The following is a 19,680-nucleotide window of genomic DNA, read 5'->3' on the forward strand; positions in this document are numbered from 1 at the left end:
CCATTCAATTCTCTAAATGACTTTGAAGTTTTTACTTATTTACTGAAACTGTCACTTGGGAGCTACTTTTTTTTATAGGTAGCTAATTAATGAAACGAGACACTTATAAAAAGGAAAAACTTAGGGAGAAATTAAAGATGGCTTCAAAAGTCGACCTGAGCCCTCTGATGTTTTCCCATAAAGCACTTCATGCTTAGTCTCTCCCTTAACACACCTGAGAGAAAAGCCGAGTAAGATGACCATGTTTCTTTGCTAAGTATGGCCTTTTACGGTCAGAGGCAAGATTAGAGAGGGAAGGCGGTGGCTCTGGGCCCGGAGAGAAGCTGGTGTTCTGTCTGGCTTGCAGGCCACGCCTACAGTAACTAACTAGAAAATGAAAATGGAAGGCCCGGTGAGGGAAACTAGCTCGCCTTCCAGCGCGCATGTGCTACTGATGGACATCCGACAAGCCGAAGCTCCATTACACACTAAAGAGACTTGACTGGGGGCCCGGAACAGGGTCTAGTGCACATTGAGTGTTTAATAAATAGGTGTTTAATTGCATTGTTGAATCGATTCAACTGTTCATCACTTGATTTGTCCTGAGGCCTGATGGTGTATGATGAACCAAAGGTTTTATATCCATTTTAAAAGGGGATAGTAAGGGAGTGTGCACCTGCTAGATTGTTCTGCAAAGAAAACTGCTTTACAGACAATCTCATGCAAGAGCCAATGGATATGGAGTCTATGGAAGGTTGTTGCTTGCTTTCCTTTCATGGGGACAACCATGGGGCATCAACATATATAAATGTTTACTGATTCTGACTAAATCTGAGAGATTGTCTTTAGTTTGTGGTAAAACTGTGGAATATTTTCAAAGACATAACGAGCTAACATATAAGCCCAGGACCTTTCAGATGTTGATTATCCCTCACCTGGAAAACTTAGGACCCAGTGTGCCTCGGAGTTGGTCATCTTTCACATTTGGGAATCTTTGCACAGACTGTACATGCTGGATGTCCCCAGCTAGGCAAAAGCCCTATCAGACACCGAGAAGAGGGCAGCTCCTGTGTTAGGCAGTGTGGCAGCTCCCCTCACCTGAGGCTTTGCTTTCTATGACTTGAAAATAGTAAGTGGAAGATGCGGGGCGGGAGGAGGAAGGAGAGGGGGATGTGTGGTTGGTATGTAAAATGAATAGAAAATTTCTTAATAAAAAATATAGTAAAAGAGAAAGTTAAAAAAGTGCCATAAATAAATAATTTATAAGTTTTAAATTGTATGGGAATAGTGACATTTCTTGCTTTTTTTTTCTATCCTGGGGGCAAGGGTGGTATAGATGTGGTCACGAGTTATCCTTTGTCCAGCACATCCCTATCAGACTATCTGCCCATCAGTCTTCTCTACCTTGGTGATCAGATCAAATGCCATGGTATCCTTACACGTGGATACCAGCGACTGGTTCTATCTGAGAGTTCAGGCATCTGCAGGGAAGGGCAGCCTAGGCCATTTCCATACGACTGCTGGTTTAGGACCAACCTTTCAGCAGTGATGTCATGCTTACAAATACAGCACTAGACTCCCAGAGGGGGCCACGCACAGGAACCCTTTAAGTTCCTGCTTCCTTCATTTTACAAAGGATGTTGTTTTTAGACTGAGTGCTTTAGTTAGCCACCTGAATATGTGCAGGTAAATAAAACCATGTCTCCATATTTACTTGAGAAGAATAATCTGAACCATGTTTCAGTGACAAGTAATTCAGGATTCGAGGAAGGTATCAGTGGTGAGATGGCTGATGACACACTGAGCAGTCACCATGCAGCCTGTGTCCAGGTTGTACTTACTTCCTGTTGGGGCTTTAAGACAATCCTGCCTACATAGCCTTCTTCTGGGAACCAGCTGTTTAAAATCTGCACGATATCTTCTTCTGGACCCACAGTTCTCTGGAATGGTTGTTTCTTGCACTCACTCTTTTCCTTAGATATAAAATACTTTTCTTCCATCAGAAAATAGTCTGTGGCGGTATGTTTGGTGTCTTTGTCAATCACCAGAATCTAAAGAAAAGGCAAAGGCAGCATGAGGCACATGTCTGAAGACTGGCACAACTGAACACTAGTCTGTTTTCATGATGCTCTGGCGGGTTTGCTGGTCAATTTATAAGTGAGGCCTACTTGGGAGTGTTGCATAATTCTTCCTAGAGCTGTAATAATTCTTATCTGTCCAAGATGGATTGTTTATGCTCACGCTGGGCAAAGACACAATTTATTTATAATCCCCAGACAGCATAACTATTTTTCCCACTGCTGGAATGAGAGATCCTATTGAATTAAAACTTCAGGTTTCTTACTCCATGAATTTGGTTCTTTGAAATCTTGCAACAAAGCGCTGATGTAAAGAATCCTGTGCAGTTTGCAAACACCATCTCTGTTTTTCACAGACTAACGTCTCACAAATAACTATCCTGTCATGCAAGGCTCACAAGGCTAAGGTCTCGTCTGAGAATTCTCCATTCAGGAGATTCCTGACACTGTGCCCAAAGAGTTGTTTCTTTGTTGACCCTGGCCTGAACCGTAGATAGAGAGTTAAGACAGAGCTTTGGAGTCAGTTAGACCTAGGTCTCATATTTCCATTTAAGACCTATGTGTTTCAAGTTGAGGATATCTCAGTAGTAGAGCATTTGCTCAGCTTAGCATGCATGAGGGCATAGAGATTTACTGTCTTTGGAGTTTTGGAAAGAGAATTTATTTTCCCATCTAAAAAATGGGAATGCTCACAGTAAGAATCTGTTAGTTTTGGTTTATTTTTTTATTTTTTTATTTTTTGGTTTTTCGAGACAGGGTTTCTCTGTGTAGCTTTGCGCCTTTCCTGGAACTGGCTTTGGAGACCAGGCTGGCCTCGAACTCACAGAGATCCGCCTGGCTCTGCCTCCCGAGTGCTGGGATTAAAGGCGTGCGCCACCACCGCCCGGCTAGTTTTGGTTTATGATGGAGGCATTAAGCACCGTGCAAGACATTATGAGCACTTGGTGAGTACTAGCCATCATTAGAGTGTCACTGATGTTGTCTTCTCACTCCTGTCAGATAGACTTCTGATGAAGCATCAGTGCTGGTGAAGAAATCTCTGTTCCCTTCCAGTGAGAGGGAACCTGACTTGGATTAAGCAAACACCCATCTCCCCAGGTCCCTGCCAATGATGCAATGGCCATAGTTAGTATTTCTCACTTGGAGGGGAAGCACAGCATAAGGGTGCTAAGGATGGTAGAAGCAGAAAATTCTGACACCTGATCCCTCTACCCGAGCCCTTGGTCTAAAGCAGCATGCTAGTAGTTCCATGGGGGCCAAGGTAAACAATCTGGACCACGCACACATCTGCTACTGTAAGAATTATTCAGGATAGGAAGCTTCCAGAGGTTCTCTTGGTACTGTCATCTCCTCAAGAAACTCAACACCACTTTTTCTCAGCACTGAGGACTCATTTGTTTATTTGCATGGGGTGAAAATATGGTGCTGCTTTTATTAGTGGCCGTGGGAAGTTTTCTTGATTTTACAGAATCTTAGTAGCGATTTGATACTGAAGTTTATGGACTAATTGACTAAAAAGCAATCAAGGAAAAAAACCACTCCAAACCCTTGGCAGTGGCTTCTGTTTTATCTATAAAACTTGGACCTTAAAGCAGTTTACTACAATGCTACTTAAGTCAGTTAAAAAAGGTTGAGTAAAATGTTGCACTATCCACAGAAATGTGCCCTTAAATGATAGAGACAGCTAATAATAATAATACTTATACATCACTGCCCCATTAGTTTCTAATTCTGCCATGCATCATATGGTTCCTGTTACATTTCATCATATGCACTAACTTTGGAGGAAGGCCCAGGGTACTCCTCCTGGTCAGTGCTCTCCCTGGTCTACCCTCGAAGAGAAGTAGTTCTAAAATGGGTTAAGGATGAAAGCATGTGTGGGGATGTTAGGCCACTGAATCGTGGAAATTCTTCTCTTTGGTTAAGCTAGCTTTAGTGGTACCAAGAACCCTTACACTATTCTTAGGATTTCAAACCAGGACATATCATAGCGAAGTCAGGAGGATTGTAAATTTAAGGTCAGGCTGGGGGAGTCCTGTCTCAAAATCAAAATAAAAGGTTGTAGCTCAGTGGTAGAGCAGTTGCCTAGCATGTACAAGGCTGTAGGTTCAAGCCCCAACATGTAAAGATAAACAAACTATAGATAAATAAATAAAAGATGTATCATCAACATGAACTTTTATGGGTTTATGTGAACGTATATATGCATACATATTTGCACACACATTCATTTTGGAGACCGGATTTCTTTAACCATGGGTTCAGTGGACTTGCCTGTTGGAGAAGCTGCTTTGCCTTGGTGCCTCCACTTATAGTAAAGATAGCAAAGGGCTCTGGTCCTGGGACACCATGCACCGTGACTCTGTGCGTCTGAGAACATTTCCTCTCTTCAGTATTAAACATCTGTCAATGAAGATCACATGGTTTCTCCAAGTGCATTCTTAATAACAGAAGTTCTAGGCTCTGTTCAACACAGAATTTCTAGGACCCACTCGTAATCTGATGCAGGCTGACGTGGAGGAAGAGACAGCGGCACATCTCCTCAACAGTCATGGGGAAATTCAGCCACCAGAGGAGTAACTTACTGAAATTACAGTGCTTCTTTTCAGCATGAGCCGGGATGGGTATCATATGAAATGCATGTTAGTTTTCACTTTTGAAAGCTCCTTGGGTGAAACAAATGTGAAGCCAAGGTTTTTGTAGAGTGATGCAAGAAAAAGGAGAAAGGAAGAAGGAGAGCCAAGACAATAAGGGCAGGGGCACACGGAGAGAAGAAATTTGCAGAGGTGAGGGAGAGAGAGGCCGGAGAAGAGAGCAGGACTATATAAGACGAGGACGGTCCAAGAGAGTGCCTGAGCCTGTGAACACAGACAGAGGGAAACTGGACACGCTGTCACATAAGTTTTTAATTTATAGAGGAAGAATCATAGAATTAACCAGTAAATTAGAACAGTTTTCTTTGTTTAAATAAACCACCTCAGTTTAGAGGGGTAAGCACTAATCTAATGGTTCTCAAACATCGCTGGATGTGGGTTCTTAATTGATGAGTTAGTGCATATGTGCGCACCAAGTGTCAGCCATTTTTGTTATCGCTTCCATAGCTACCTAATTAACGACTCATTGGCCACTCTGTTGTACCACAAGAGAGTCCGCCTTCGGTGCAGCAGTCCTGCAAATATGCTAGGTGAAATAAGAACTAAGTTACCGAAGAGGCTGGCATGGTACTGCCAGAGGGATTGTCCTCCATCCTTCTGCTGTTTATGAACAAGCTAGAGATTTCCAGTATTTCATTGTGGAGGTTCCGCAGCTGCAGATGTCGATAACCTGGAATGATGCAGAATTGGGAAAAGTCTGTTAACAATGCACAACTGAGCTCTGCAGATATCTCCATGGAGGTCAATACCTCCCCCAAATGGGCAGTGGGTAGTAATAGGTATGCCAGCAAAAATCTTTCGCTATAAAAGAGCTGTCCCCTGGGGATGTTCCTGGACTGTGCTGTGGGATGTGTCTTTGGGATTTTTAACTACAAAAAAAATTTGATCAAAAAAGAGGTTAAATTAAACCAATATGTATATTTTAAAGGTACCTTGACTTCAAAATTTGGATGTAAGGATATGTTGCTTTGAAAAAGAGGTTCTGCTTTTGTTTCCACAGAAAGCCAGAGGCTATAGATTTGTTCCAGATTAAGATACATCAGGTTTGACCAGCCAAGACCCCCTAAAAGGTCTCCGATGACACCATGACCCAGATGATCCAACATCCAGAACGGTTTCAAGACAACTGGCTCAGACAATACAGCCTCATGGACTACTCCATAATCCTAAAATTTTCTTTGTGTCCCCATAAGATACAGCTCCCCCCTCCAGCAGAAAGTAGTAAGAAAAGCTACACCCAAATTCCCAAATTATTATTAATTTTACTAGGTTAAGGTTAAAACCTTCCTTTTTGAAAAAAAGAAAAGGGGAAGTGCTGTGGAATGTTCTGTATGTCAAATATGTTGCTCTGATTGGTTAGTAAATAAAACACTGATTGGCCAGTAGCCAGGCAGGAAGGATAGGCAGGACAAGCAAAGAAGAGAATTCTGGGAAGTGGAAGGCTGAGTCAGAGAGACACTGCCAGCCGCCACCATGACAAACAGCATGTGAAGATGCCAGTAAGCCACGAGCCACGTGGCAAGGTATAGATTTATAGAAATGGATTAGTTTAAGATATAAGAACAGTTAGCAAGAAGCCTGCCATGGCCATACAGTTTGTAAGCAATATAAGTCTCTGTGTTTACTTGGTTGGGTCTGAGCAGCTGTGGGACTGGCGGGTGAGAGAGATTTGTCCTAACTGTGGGCCAGGCAGGAAAACTCTAACTACAGGACTGTCAATGAATAATTAACTTGTCCAGTACTCTTTCTAACTTAGACTCAAATGGATAATCATTAAACTCAAACAACAACAAAGAAATAGGGAATCCTGATGATTTTGACACCAAGGCAGCTTTACTAAAGGGCAATAATTTTAGAAAACCTTTCATCATAAAATATTTTAATAGCAAGATATTGTATATAAATATAAAATGCAACAGTATGCAGCCAGTAAAATGGCAATGTAGCTGTATGATTATTAATATAGGAAGGTGTTCACTATACACATTAGAAATGGAAAACCAGGAAGTTTTAAAACATTAGAATTAGTAGAAAGTCTATTTCTTAATCGTGTATCTCATTGCCATATACATGGGCAGAGAAATAAAGCCTGCAACAGACGCCTATCTAAGGTGATTGGACTGGGAAATGGCACGATAGATACTCTTGAAACAACTGATTTTTGTTTCTCTGTCCTTTCTCACAATTCTCTAGTAATTGTAATGACCTGAATTATAGGTCCCTGGCAGGAGCCATGTGATTTCTTTGGGGGAATAATGCCTGAGAATAGCATGAACAGCTTTCCTTGTGGCAAGACCTCTGGAGACTCTGACCCACTTGGCAAGAACCTGTGGACAGTTTGCTGCATGATTCTGGGCATGACCCTGGGAGCATGTGTGCTATGTGCTCTCCTTGCTTTCCCTATGCTGGCCACACTGCTGGTCTGAATGAGTGACAGTAGGTCATGAAGTTTAATACTACATATTTGTATAACTGTTCTGCAAAGAATGATTTTTTTAACCCTAAGAGGTTTAAAGAATTCTATTAAACAGATGATATCAGGAATTAATGGGAATATTCAAGGAATAAGGAATGAAGCAGAATCATAGAAACCCACAGTTTCCTATTTCTAATAGCTGTGCCAACACTCCAAGAAGTTGAGAGATAGACATAAGGACAACAGATAAACAGTACCAACTATTAAGAGTAAGTTTCCAGATTATGTTGCTTTTTTTTTTTCTCCTGGTTTTTTTTTTTTATAACAGTTTTATTTTATTTATTTATTTTTACAATTTATTTAGCTATTACATATACAGTGCTCTGTCTGCATGTATGCCTACAGGCCAGAAGAGGGCAGCAGATCTCATTATAGATGGTTGTGAGCCACCATGTGGTTGCTGGGAATTGAACTCAAGACCTCTGGTAGAACAGCCAGTGCTCTTAACCTCTGAGCCATCTCTCCAGCCCCTCTCCTGGTTTTTGAGACAGGGTTTCTCTGTGTAGCTTTGGAGCCTTTCCTGGAACTCACTCTGTAGCTCAGGCTGGCCTCGAACTCACTGAGATCCACCTGCTTCTGCCTCCTGAGTGCTGGGATTAAAGGCGTGCGCCTCCACCACCTGGCTTGTTTCCAGGTTATGTTGCTTCTGGGATAAATGGAAAAACCTTGTATGACCCCAGAGAGGATAGAATAATACAAATGTAGAATGGATTGATCTCGCTCTGGCTGGTGAGTTGATCGTGAGAACCCGTACCCTACCAATGTAAATATTAATCACAAGAGACAAAACTGCATGATGCTGTAGCCACATGTGCTGACAATGGGGCATGCCGTTCTACATGTAGGTGTGCCTAGTTAGAAAAGTTCCTTTGTAGTTTGCAAAACTGCTTATGCTTTTGACGATAGAGGTATAGATCCAAAACGTAATGGCTGCCAGCTGGAGAGCTGGGAGATGGAAGGGGAAAGAGGCAAGGAACAAACTGGCAATTACTGTAATCATTTTTAGAAACTTAAGAAGTAAAACCTGATTATAAAACTGTTCATGCAAACCATTGAAACTGTGTAAATAAAAAATGCCTCAAGCTATCCAGGGCCACTTGTTTGAACAACACAGGTGGTCACAGACCCTTCTTGGTGCTGACTCCACACATCCCTCCCAGGTCAACAAACCCATCTGGAGCAAGGCCTCCAGCAGACTTGTCTTATTGATATGTTGAGAGCCAAGCTGCCTAGCACCTGGCAGTGTGACCATGGAGATAGTTCTTTTAATGTTCAATGAGGTTAAAATGATGCCATGAGGGTGGGCCCTAATTCAATTAAGACTAATGTCCGCATAAGAAGAGGAAACTAAGGGATAACTAAGTGTGTAAAGGCATCGGTGGCCAAGCCTCACAACCCGAGTTTGACCTCTGGAACTCACATGATGGAAGGAGAGAATCAACTCCTTCAAGCTGTCCTCTGACTTTCACAGGTACCCATCCACATATGCAAATGAAATAAATAAATAAATCATTGTTTTAAAAGATGAGGAAATTAAGATAGAGATATCAGACATGGATAAACAAACATTATGTGACTATACTTCCTCAAAAGCAACGAGAGAGGTCTTAGAAGAGATCAAGTCTTATGACATCTTGATTTGGGCTCTCTACCCTTCAGGACTATGAGGAAATAAATTTGGTTTTAGTATATTGTCCTGGACACTCTACCAAACACATCCAGTGACCAGGGGCTGCTCGCATAGGGAAAGAGAATAGGAAGCACACAGAAAGTGGGAAAGTATAACTTGTTTGAGGAACCCAGAGGATGTTAGGTTGAGTATAGCTGTGGGGAACACATATGTGCATCTTGATACTCAGAATGGACCAGCAGACATGTTTTTCTGAAACACTTCAAAGGCAGAATCTCAGACTGCACTCCAGCCCTACTGCATCAGAGTTTATATTTTATTACCAAGAGCTCCAGGAGAATCTTATGCACATCAGAATTTTGGAGGCAACACAAAGAGCCAACATTGCTGAGGACCACACCAAAGCCAACCCACAATCCAACGGTGCTGGCCTTCGCCTTTCATCTAACAATCTAACACCTACCCTTCCAGTACTGCTAGGCTTCACCCCCAGCTATAGCTCACTTTGCTACTATGGCACCCCAGCTCTCCCTTTACTATTGTTGGGTTTTTTTTGTTTGTTTGTTTTTTTGGTCTTTTTTCAAGACAGAGTTTCTCTGTGTAGCCCTGGCTGTCCTGGACCTCACTCTGTAGACGAGGCTGGCCTCGAACTCATAGAGATCTGCCTGTCTCTGCCTTCTGAATGCTGGGATTAAAGGCATGCACCACCACCTCCCGGGTCCCCTCTTTGGTTTTATTTCCTTCCTTCAGTCTCTGCTTTAAAATGCCCTCAGCAGTGCAGATGCTATTCGGAAATTTTATCCTACCTCGTTTTAAAGCTTTGAGTGGAATGATTCTCTGAGCTGTTATTGCCGAACTGTTGTTTTCCACAACTGCAAAACGAAGAAATACAAGATCTTCAAAGTGAACCCGGAAGAGAAACTGTTCGTTCCACATTGGGTTCAGAGTGTTTCGATGGATGGGCTTTGTGCGGAAGTGGCAGCTGTCCAGGGGCATGCCCAAGACGTCAACCTCAACGCATGGACTTCCGGTGCCGTTACTGGGGCACACATTCTGGCCAGAGATGATCTAAAGGGGAAGATGAAGGATCGAGGTCACACAAGGTGACAGAGAAGCAAAGGAACCACCAGTTCTCTCAGCTTCTGTCCACAGAGAATGCTGCAATGGATATGGTGAATGATTACTAAAACCCTTAAACAGACACAAGTGATTGTAATCAGGTAATCACGTGGCTAGAACACTTGAAAATCCTATTGTGCTTATAACATTCACTTAGACTGAACCTCTCAATGGACAAAATTTGAAATATGATAAAAAAAGAAGCACTGAAATGAAACAGCATGTCTTACAGATGTCAAGAGAAAAGAAGACCCTGTTCCTGTAAACAGGAGTTTGCCATTTATTTTCTATTTTAAATGCTGCAGGAATATATTTTACAACTACAAAATCTTCTTCAATAGATTCGGAGCAAGCCATGGGATACTGTTAACAGAATTAACTCACAACTGAATGAAAAAAAGATGAAATGGGGATACACTGCTCTTAGGTATGGTGGGGGAGGTTTATTGTAGATTCGAGCTAGAGCATAGCCAGAGGCCTCGAGACTGGTTCAGACTGAACTGGGCCATGTGAGGAGATGGGCAGGGGAGAGGGGAAAGCCAGAAGCCAAGAGGCCAGGAGCATGGGAACCCAGAGCGGCAGCCAAGAAGCAAAAAGGGTAAAAGGACCAAGTAGCCAAAATGGCTAGGTTAGACAGGAGTCAGACAAACTGGGCTGGAGAGTTTAGGATAGGCGGCAGGGTATGCTAGCCAGGACATCTCTGTGACATGTACAGGCTGTTGAGAGAGGCTGGCAGACAGTGTCCGCTTTGATGTTAATAGGCACCTCAGTGAGCCATTGTCCTGGGTTTCCTTGTCACCTACAGTAGCCTTCTGTAAAAAGATAAATCAACACCCTACGCTTAATAAAATGGTCTAATACAAAAGGTACAACAGTTCTCCCAGCTTAGGGTGAGAGACAAAGCAATTTGGGTGATGAGAGAACATGTGAGTTATCACAGGGATTTGGAGTGTCATGAGGATGCTTCCTTTGGAAAGAGAAAAATGAGATTTAAAGATGGAGAGAAGAAATGACTCCAGTCTCTCCCTCCCTTCCCTCCCTCCATCCCTCCTCCCCCCTCCCCCGCCCCCTCTCTTTCCTCTCCTGCCTTTATTTTTTTTTCTCTGTTGGCTAAGAGGGAGCAAATTAATGAGGAAGTAGAGGTGACTAATGACCTGCAGTTCTCTATTTGAAGGCAGCAATCTGTAGAGTTTTGCCAATAACTCAGTGATGATTTAAGTAACAGGAGCCCAGGGTTAGACTAGATACAGGTAATATGCCCCCCGGTGTGTACACACTGATACCAGTCTGTCTGATCTAGGAAAGAGCTCAACATTTACAGGGACACCCAGTTATGATTCTGTGTACCCCAGAAGACAAAAATGACCATTTGTGAGATAAAGCAGGGATCTTATAACTCCACCTGCTCGGTTCAGAAACACAGACTCTGTGACAGCATGCCTAACCTCAGCCACTGCTTTCTGAGAAACAAATTACTGTGGAACTTGCATGATCTGAAACACAACAGCTTTGTAGTGCCCTGAATTCCAGACCAGTTTGTATTTATTCCCGGAGGCTTAAATGCTACATCCCTCTAACAACAGGAGCATACTCACAGTTAAAGAATAGATGGCAGGGTCCATGTTGTCTAGGTCCCTTTCCAGCGGAGAGAACTTCTGATACATGGGACAGCTTTTATCCCACAGGACAGGGGGCTTCAAAACATAACCACAGCCACCATTTGCCTCAAACATTGCAGCATTTAAATGTAAAGGAAGATCTGCAGAACAGAGAAAGCCAAAATTACACAGTACTTCATGAAGAAGAGGCAATCAGCCATTTATGTATTGGCTAGTTTTTGCCAACTTCACACAAGCTAGAGTTATTTGGGAAGAGGAACCTCAACTGAGAAAATGTCTCCATCAGATCAGCCTGTAGACAATTCTGGAGAGCACTTTCTTGATGACTGATGTGGGGGCGCCCAGTCCACTGTGGGTCATGTGACTCCTAGGCAGGTGGACCTGAGCTGCATAAGAAAGCTGACTGAGCAAGCCTTGGGAAGCAAGCCAGTCAGCAGTGTTCCTCTATTGCCTCTGCTTCAGTTCTTGCCTTGAGTTCCTGTCCTGACTTCCCGAGGTGAAGGAGCGTGACCTGAGAGTTGTAAGCTGAAACAAACCCTTTCCTCCCCTCGCTGCTTTTGGTCATAGCATTTTTAGCAGTAGAAACCCTGAGACACACTCCATAGACTGATGAATGCTAACTATGTGCCAGGTTGTGTTAGGAGTCTCAAAGATACAGAGGTGCAGCAGGTAACAGAGGTAATAATAATAATAATAATAATAATAATAATAATAATCCACCAACAAAGAAACACTTCCCTTATAGTCTATGGAAATGCCCCACATTCCAACTCCAAGCTAGGTTTTGTCCCTTACAAACTCCTTTTGCAAGGAAAATGTCATCACATCCATCAGAAACCTTGTGTAAATACCTTATTTTACACTGAAGTTTGGAACAAAATCATTATTTTGGGAAAGAATCATTCCATTTTTTTCATCCATAAATACCAAACCATGCAGACCATTTTATGGCCAATTCTTGCTATTTCAAAGGTAAGATAAAATCTTAATGATACAAGAAAGAAAAACAACAAGAAAAACAGCATTTCCTTGAAATCTTAATTTCAGCCCATAATTAATTTTTTTTACCCCTTTTTATAGTTAAATATGAAAAAAGCTATCACATATGATTCACATCATGTCCACAGCCTCCTCAATCATAAACTTTAGGAACCGTCACAAAGGCTTTGAGTGTTTCGTCGCCAAATTTTATTTGGCACAGTTTTTGATGAATGACCGCACAGTTTCTGGACTCTTCTACGCTCACATGCTCATCGGATGGCTCCGTCTGTGTAAACGTTGCCCAAATGAGCAAAAGGTTTACGAGACACACCTGACAAATGTTCCCTCTGGTGGATTCCTTCCATGTGCCGCGTGAACTTTGCTCCGTGAACCAACATCAAGGGGAAGCGAACTAAGTGCCTTGAAACAACAAAGACTTGGCCCCTGCTCTCGCATCTTGTGTATAAAAGTTTTCCACGTATCTGAGGTTGGCCAAGCATATGTGCAGGGATTCCTGGAGAAGATGTATTAGGCACATCAAGCTCCTCGGGCCTTGGTCTCCTCTGTTGAATTAGTGCATAGCACCCATTTGTCAGCTTCCTTCCTGTGCTGATGTGACTGGCTGAAAGAGGCTGCGTGGTCCCTTCCCTGGCCACTCTGTGACCATGAACCGGACATAGCTAGGATGGCTGAGAGAGTGAAGCAAACGAGCCCACTTGGTGGTGCTTAAATGTGAAATGGACATTTACCCCAGTTTGAAAACACAGCATCCCTAATCTTCAAATCCCAAACCGGACACAACTTTATGAGCACCGATATGACACCACAATGTCAAAATCCCTGTCCGACCTCATGATGGGTTGCAGTCAAAACAGTCTCTTACTGCACATATTTTAAAAAATCCAAGGGGGGGGACCCCAAACCCAAAAAACAAACAACAAACAAAACAAAAAAAAGTCCAAACACTTCTAGTCTTAAGCAGATAAAGAATAATCAATCAGCATTCTTAACAACAGTAATAGTGACCCACACTTAGGATGCTACCTTCATTTGGAGTCAGACCTCCTTAGCACTGTGCCTAACCTATTTTTTTAAATTTTCCGAGACAAGGTTTCTTCTCTGTGTAACAGTCCTGGCTGTAGAACAGGCTGGCCTGGAACTCACAGAGATTCACCTGCCTCTTCCTCCCGAGTGCTGGGATTAAAGGTGTGTGCTACCACTACCTGACTCTAATAGCTTTTTAATTTTTTTTTTTTAAAAGACTGGGTCCCACTGTGTGGACCATGCTGGCCTCAGACTCACAGAGACCAGCCTGCTTCTGCCTCAGAGTGCTGCCTGTCTGGGTCTAAGTGTGCCATTCTCAGTTTTGAAAAACTCTCAAGCACCTTTGCTTAGCTAAGATCCCATTTGGTACTCCATCCAGTATGTAGAACAGATTTCTGTGAAGCTGCTCAGTTCGAAATAAAGAGGGGCTCAAATCTAGTCCTCTTCCTGTCTCCGAGGGGAGGCCTAGCTGTCACCTGCACTTTGGAAACCCCTGTTTATAACCAAATGAAAGAAAGCACATGAACCAGTACATCCTGCTTGGCCCATCTGAATCGATGCATATGAGGGTAAATCAGACATACCACTGCCTGCATGGTCTCCTATTCTTAAAAACACTGTGGTAGGCAGATACCACACTCATAATAGTTACCCTTGTACTAGGGATTTTGAAAAATCACTATGAAAACTGGAACTCTAATCCAATAAAGCATAATAAATGCTTTTTAGAAAGAAGCTTTTCTTCTGACTGGGGTTGCAATGCTTACATTCTTGTGGGTTCTGTATATGGAGGAGGATTCATTCTGGCCCAGAGAAAAGAACTAGGATGGACTGTGGCCAATGGCAACCACAGCTGTGCATACTAGCTTTAGGTTTGCAGGCTCAATGGTCGCTCTTATTGAGCATGGACCGGCTGATCACTTCTGACCTTCTTGGGGTTGACAGGTTGGCAGGAAACTTGAGAATAGAGGGTCCTAGTTTCATAGACACCCTGGGAAGGCACCAAGCTCCCCTGACATCAACAAAATGGCAAAGTAAATGAGCCCTGTGAGATAGGGAGGCTGACAGGGCACAGGAAGGGTCTTGGAAAATCAAGTGCTTCTTCACTAGGAATTATTTTGAACAACTGAGAAATGGTTGTTCTGATATTGATTGCCTATCTGTCTGTTTGGATTCTCAAGTCACAGAGAAGTACCCGGAAGATGTCTTATTATGATTTGAATGTGAAATGTTCCCCAGAGGCTCGTAAATTTAAACACTTTCTCCTCAGCTGGTGGCCACCATTTGGGAAGGCTGTGGAACCTTTAGAAGGTAGAGCTTTGCTGGAAGAAGTTGGTCAATAGGGGTGGGCCTTGAGGTTTTACAGCCTGGCTCCATTTCTTGTCCCTTCTCTGCTTCCTGACTGCAGACGCACTGTGACTAGCTGGCCTCTGATTCTCCCGCCATGCCTTCCCTGATATGATTAAATGTATCCTCTCAAACTGTAAGCCAGAATAAGCCTTTTGTGGTAGTTTGAATGTAATTATCCCCATAAGCTCATAGGGAGTGTCACTATTGGGAGGTGTAGCCTTGTTGGAGTAGATGTGGCCTTGTTGGAGGAAGTGTGTCACTGTGGGGGTAGGCTTTGAGGTCTCAGATATGCTCAAGCTATGCCTAGTTCAGACAACCTCCTGTTGCCTGCAGGTCAAGATGTAGGAATCTCAGCTCCTTCTACAGTACCATGTCTATTTGCACACTTACAACCATACTCCCAGCTGCCATGCTCCCTGCCATGATGATAATGGACTAAACCTCTGAAACTGTAAGCTACCACCGCAATTAAATGTTTTTCTTTATAAGAGTTGCCATGGTCATGGTGTCTCTTCACAGCAATAGAAACCCTAACTAAGACACCTTTCTTTCCTTCTTTCTCTCTTTCTTTTTATGATTTATTTATTTTTATTTTATGTACGCTGGTATTTGTACAACATGTGAGGGAGTCAGATGCCCTGGAACTGGAATTCTAGACAGGTGTGAGCTGCCATGTGGGTGCTCAGAATCCCCAAACCTTTTTTTCTTTAAGTTGCTTCTTGTCAGGTATTTTTGTCACAGTGGGAATTAACTAATATGTCAATGTGAAAAGTAACAGATCTGGACCAAAAATAAAATAAAATAAAAATCCAGACCCGTAGGTTCAGGTACATGTTTAAGGCTCAGTCAACCAAATTGAGATTAGATGACAGTACTCTTTCTGGGTTGCAAGGCTATGCAGAGAACCTTGCAGATGAACCACACAATAGTCATCAGCTTCCCTTGAGTGGGGCAGCTCTAACAGGCGTTCCCTGCTTGGTTTGGGGAGACTAAAGATGGCAGAGGTGAGTGGAAGGCACTCTGAGGTTCAGTTGGTGTTGTAGACTGTGGTATGGGCTCAGGAGTGGCAGCTTCTTATATTCCCTTCAGCTAGGGTGCCCTTTGCCATCACTGGAGCCAGCGTGTCTGCACCAGTCCTGGCTCTTCAGGAACAGGGCACATCCCAAGCCAAGTATCCGTACATTTCCTTGAGGAAACCATTCTGCTAGTTATTTCAGGGCACTTAGAAACTTAAGTAGCATAACAGCCCAGGAAGCCTTGGACACAGGGCTACAGACAGAGCCAAGGAGGTGAAGCCACAGGCCACTTGTGAAAGATTGAAAAGAAATGGGAAAGAAAACTTTCACAGCTCTGGAAGTATTTCGCCATTATTTCCATTTGTGAGTCCAATCACACTGTTTTTACAGCTTATCAAATACTCTTGAGGAGAGTTAACATTTGTGCTGTGCTTTTCCTGTGCTAGGAGATTTTCGAGTTACTTCTCTACCTACACCGTCTTAGGTACGCTCAACTGAAAACAGTAAAATGATGAAGGAGAAACAAAGCGTGGCAAATATCGATAAGCAGATGTTTTTAGCATCAGCTGCAGCTGACACCAGAGCCAGGCACCTCGCTATGCCAGAGTTAAGAGCTGTGGTCTGATCTCAGCTGGAGGCAGGGCCACACTGTGGTTTATGGTTCAGCACAGGTTCAGATTCGGTTCATGGGAGATGAACAGTGGGGCTGCTGGCACCTCTGCTGTTCAAAGGAAAGACTAGATTTTTCACGAGTTTCTAGGAAATATCACTCTTTTTTTTTTTTCATCACCACATGGAAACAAAATGTCTTAGTCCCCGACCTGCAGGAGAACCTGGACTTATCACTACAAGGCACTCTGTTTTTTTTTTTTTTTTTTTTTTTTTTGGTTTTTCGAGACAGGGTTTCTCTGTGTAGCTTTGCGCCCCTCCTGGAACTCACTTGGTAGCCCAGGCTGGCCTCGAACTCACAGAGATCCGCCTGGCTCTGCCTCCCGAGTGCTGGGATTAAAGGCGTGCGCCACCACCGCCCGGCTGGCACTCTGGAACCTTGAGCAAAAAAGCATCCGGGCGGTGTTTGAAGTAACGCTACTACATTTTTCTCTGAGACAAGCTCTCTATGTAGCCCAAGCCAGCCTTGGACTCGTCAGCCTCTTCCCTTGGCTTCTGGAGTGCCGCACGTCATTCAAGAGAGGTATAGCGACACCCTAATCACAGGCCACTACTTTCTGACTTACAGGAACAAAGGGTTAATTAAATGATGGTAGGAAATCCCTGCCCTTGTAGAGTTTTAAATTCAGTTGAATATAGGTCCATCAAGAACAGTTTGTGCTTAAAAAAGTGCTGTTTAAAAGAATCATCACCCACTTCTCTATCAGATCAACGCTAAAACATCAGGAGCACAATTCCTATCAGCTTCCTGCTTTCTCATCCTTCGTGTTCCTCCCCCCCACCACATATGTGTGCCCCAGTCTGGACTTTTTTTTTTTTAAATCTTGAAAAAACAAATGTTTATATGGAACTACATTTACTGAACACGAGAAGATGCGGAGAGAGGTGAGGACGCAGGCCCCTTACCATCCGTCTGGTAGTTGAGGGCTACAAGCTGTATCCCGTGGAGCCAGAACATGAGGGGGTTGGGATTGGACGAGTCGATTCGGGTTGCGGCAGGGTAGGTCCTCAGCAGCTGACAAGCGGTGTGCTGGATCAGTTTCTGAGAATACCTGCGACACAGACGTTTGGCGGCATTTTCATTCAGTGACGAGATATGATAGCATTTGGGAGTTCTAATGATAGCGCTGAGGCATGTGCTTGGGCTGAGTGGAGAAGACGATTCCTCCCAGGTTTGCCGAATTCCTTCACAGGAACCTAGACTCCCCCCAAAAGACCAGCCTCTGATTAATGTCAAAACTTCAAACATTTTAGAAAGACTACTCTCAACAGCACACCAAATACACAGTTGTAGCAAGGACATGAGCAGAATATATCTCGAATTTTACTTGTGAGTTAGTTTGCTACCTTAAAACATGGTGGCTATTGAGTTTTAAAATGAGGGTTGCAAGATGAGGTGTGGCTCAGTGTTAGGGCACACATCTAGCATGCACAAGGATCTGGGTTCAATTGCCAGCACCAATGAGTAAATAGCCAAGTAAATAAAAAAATAAAACAAGGAATAACATGAAGATAGTAATGTCAATTTAAATTAGACATCCAGAAGTCCTTTTGCCTCAGTACATCATTGTTCTGTGGGTAATCTTTGCAAATACAACATCTGTATGTAACTATATGAAACTCACAAGAAAACAAAGCCCCTAAGCAAACCAAATCGTCTATCGATGACATAGTTAAGTAAGTATCCATAGAAAGGAGTATCTCACAGGCACACTATATGTGTGACATCTGAGAGCAACTAAGAAGCTAAGCAACTATGTTTGATTACATCCCATTTGGATTTTCTTTAAAAGAATTTTATTTTTCTTGAACAAATTACAGTGAACTTCTCGTCTCAGTGGTCAGCTCTGAGAAACAGCATCCTGACACTGATCATGGAAAGGAATTTTAATCATCTCATGTATCAGCTGGACTTTTAACTAGGGGGGGGATTTATTACTTTTACAATAAAAAATAATTAGAAATAAAATGATGTATCTTGCGGATAAAAGGCACAGTTCCAGGAACTGTTTGAACGGTGGCAGGTGCTTCCAATTTCACTTTTGAGGCAAACAATGTGAGACTATCTTGAGTAAAAATGCTATTTTTAGTGAGTTAAAAGAATAAATTAACAATCAAAAGATATTTATGTTGTACTTGGACAGTGTAAACATCTATGAAAATAAAAGTGCATTTCAAAATTCAAGGGAAGTGGTTCGACAGCAAAGTATCTGAACCATCCAGCATGCGGGACCAAGGGAAGACACTGAGGGAAGGTGATTTTACTTTTTCCAGATGTCCTGTTAAACGATGCTGTCTCCCCTGGGCTCATTCTGCCAGGATTGTTGCCAAAAATGGACTTCCTGCTTTTCCTTTCTTTCCCTCTGCTAGAGCCAGATGAATTTAGAGTTGACAGGCCTGTTCTCATAAAAAGAAAATAAATAAGCCAAAAGCCACAGGCAAGAGAGCTAGCTCACCATTTTCCATCCTCATTAATGTTTATATTGAAGTCCTACTCTTCCCTTGCTACACAGCACAGAAGGCCCATTACAGTTAACATGGTTGATAATAGTACTGTAGGCAATTATAGCAGAGTTTATTCAATCTCTAGACAGATGCAACAGACATGGCATGGTTATTAAAGAATAATCCCCAAATTAATTACAACCACACACACACACACACACACACACACACACACACACACACACACACACACAATTCCTAATGAACTGTGTGCCTGAAAGAGTTTTAAAATTTCATGTACAGAATATGCTACAGTTAATATTTAATTCCTTGAGGCTAACAACTCAACTTGGGAAGATGAAAGAATGATTATGAGCTGGGTACAATATTGTCAACATTATAAGCCTTCTGGTATTCTTTGTTGAGACCTTGTGGGCTTTCACCCACTCATGCTAGCATGCTTATTATGGTTGCCTTTGTTCAGCTCATGAAGGCAGCCACGTTGGTGAGACTTTATGGGTGTAGCTTCTGACATTCCTAGGAGACACGACCTCATCGTAATCTCATAATCTCCTGGATTCTCTGGCTGTTACAACCTTTCTCCCCTCTTCCACAATGAT

At 42.9% G+C, this 19,680-nt stretch overlaps 1 protein-coding gene across 1 annotated transcript in view; it reads right to left on the reverse strand.

Annotated features, from left to right (window-relative positions):
* Positions 1–19,680, reverse strand: part of Plce1 (phospholipase C epsilon 1) — a 300,119-nt gene that overhangs the window by 11,160 nt on the left and 269,279 nt on the right. Inside the window, 7 exon segments of the mRNA XM_052713591.1 lie at positions 1,821–2,030; positions 4,332–4,460; positions 5,263–5,381; positions 9,624–9,885; positions 11,532–11,695; positions 17,522–17,812; positions 18,881–19,012. Coding sequence (XP_052569551.1) covers positions 1,821–2,030; positions 4,332–4,460; positions 5,263–5,381; positions 9,624–9,885; positions 11,532–11,695; positions 17,522–17,812; positions 18,881–19,012 — 1,307 coding nt within the window.

This window comes from Peromyscus californicus, unplaced genomic scaffold, assembly GCF_007827085.1.
Source record: "Peromyscus californicus insignis strain IS unplaced genomic scaffold, ASM782708v3 Scaffold_4__1_contigs__length_199733344, whole genome shotgun sequence".
Lineage (NCBI taxonomy): Eukaryota > Metazoa > Chordata > Mammalia > Rodentia > Cricetidae > Peromyscus > Peromyscus californicus.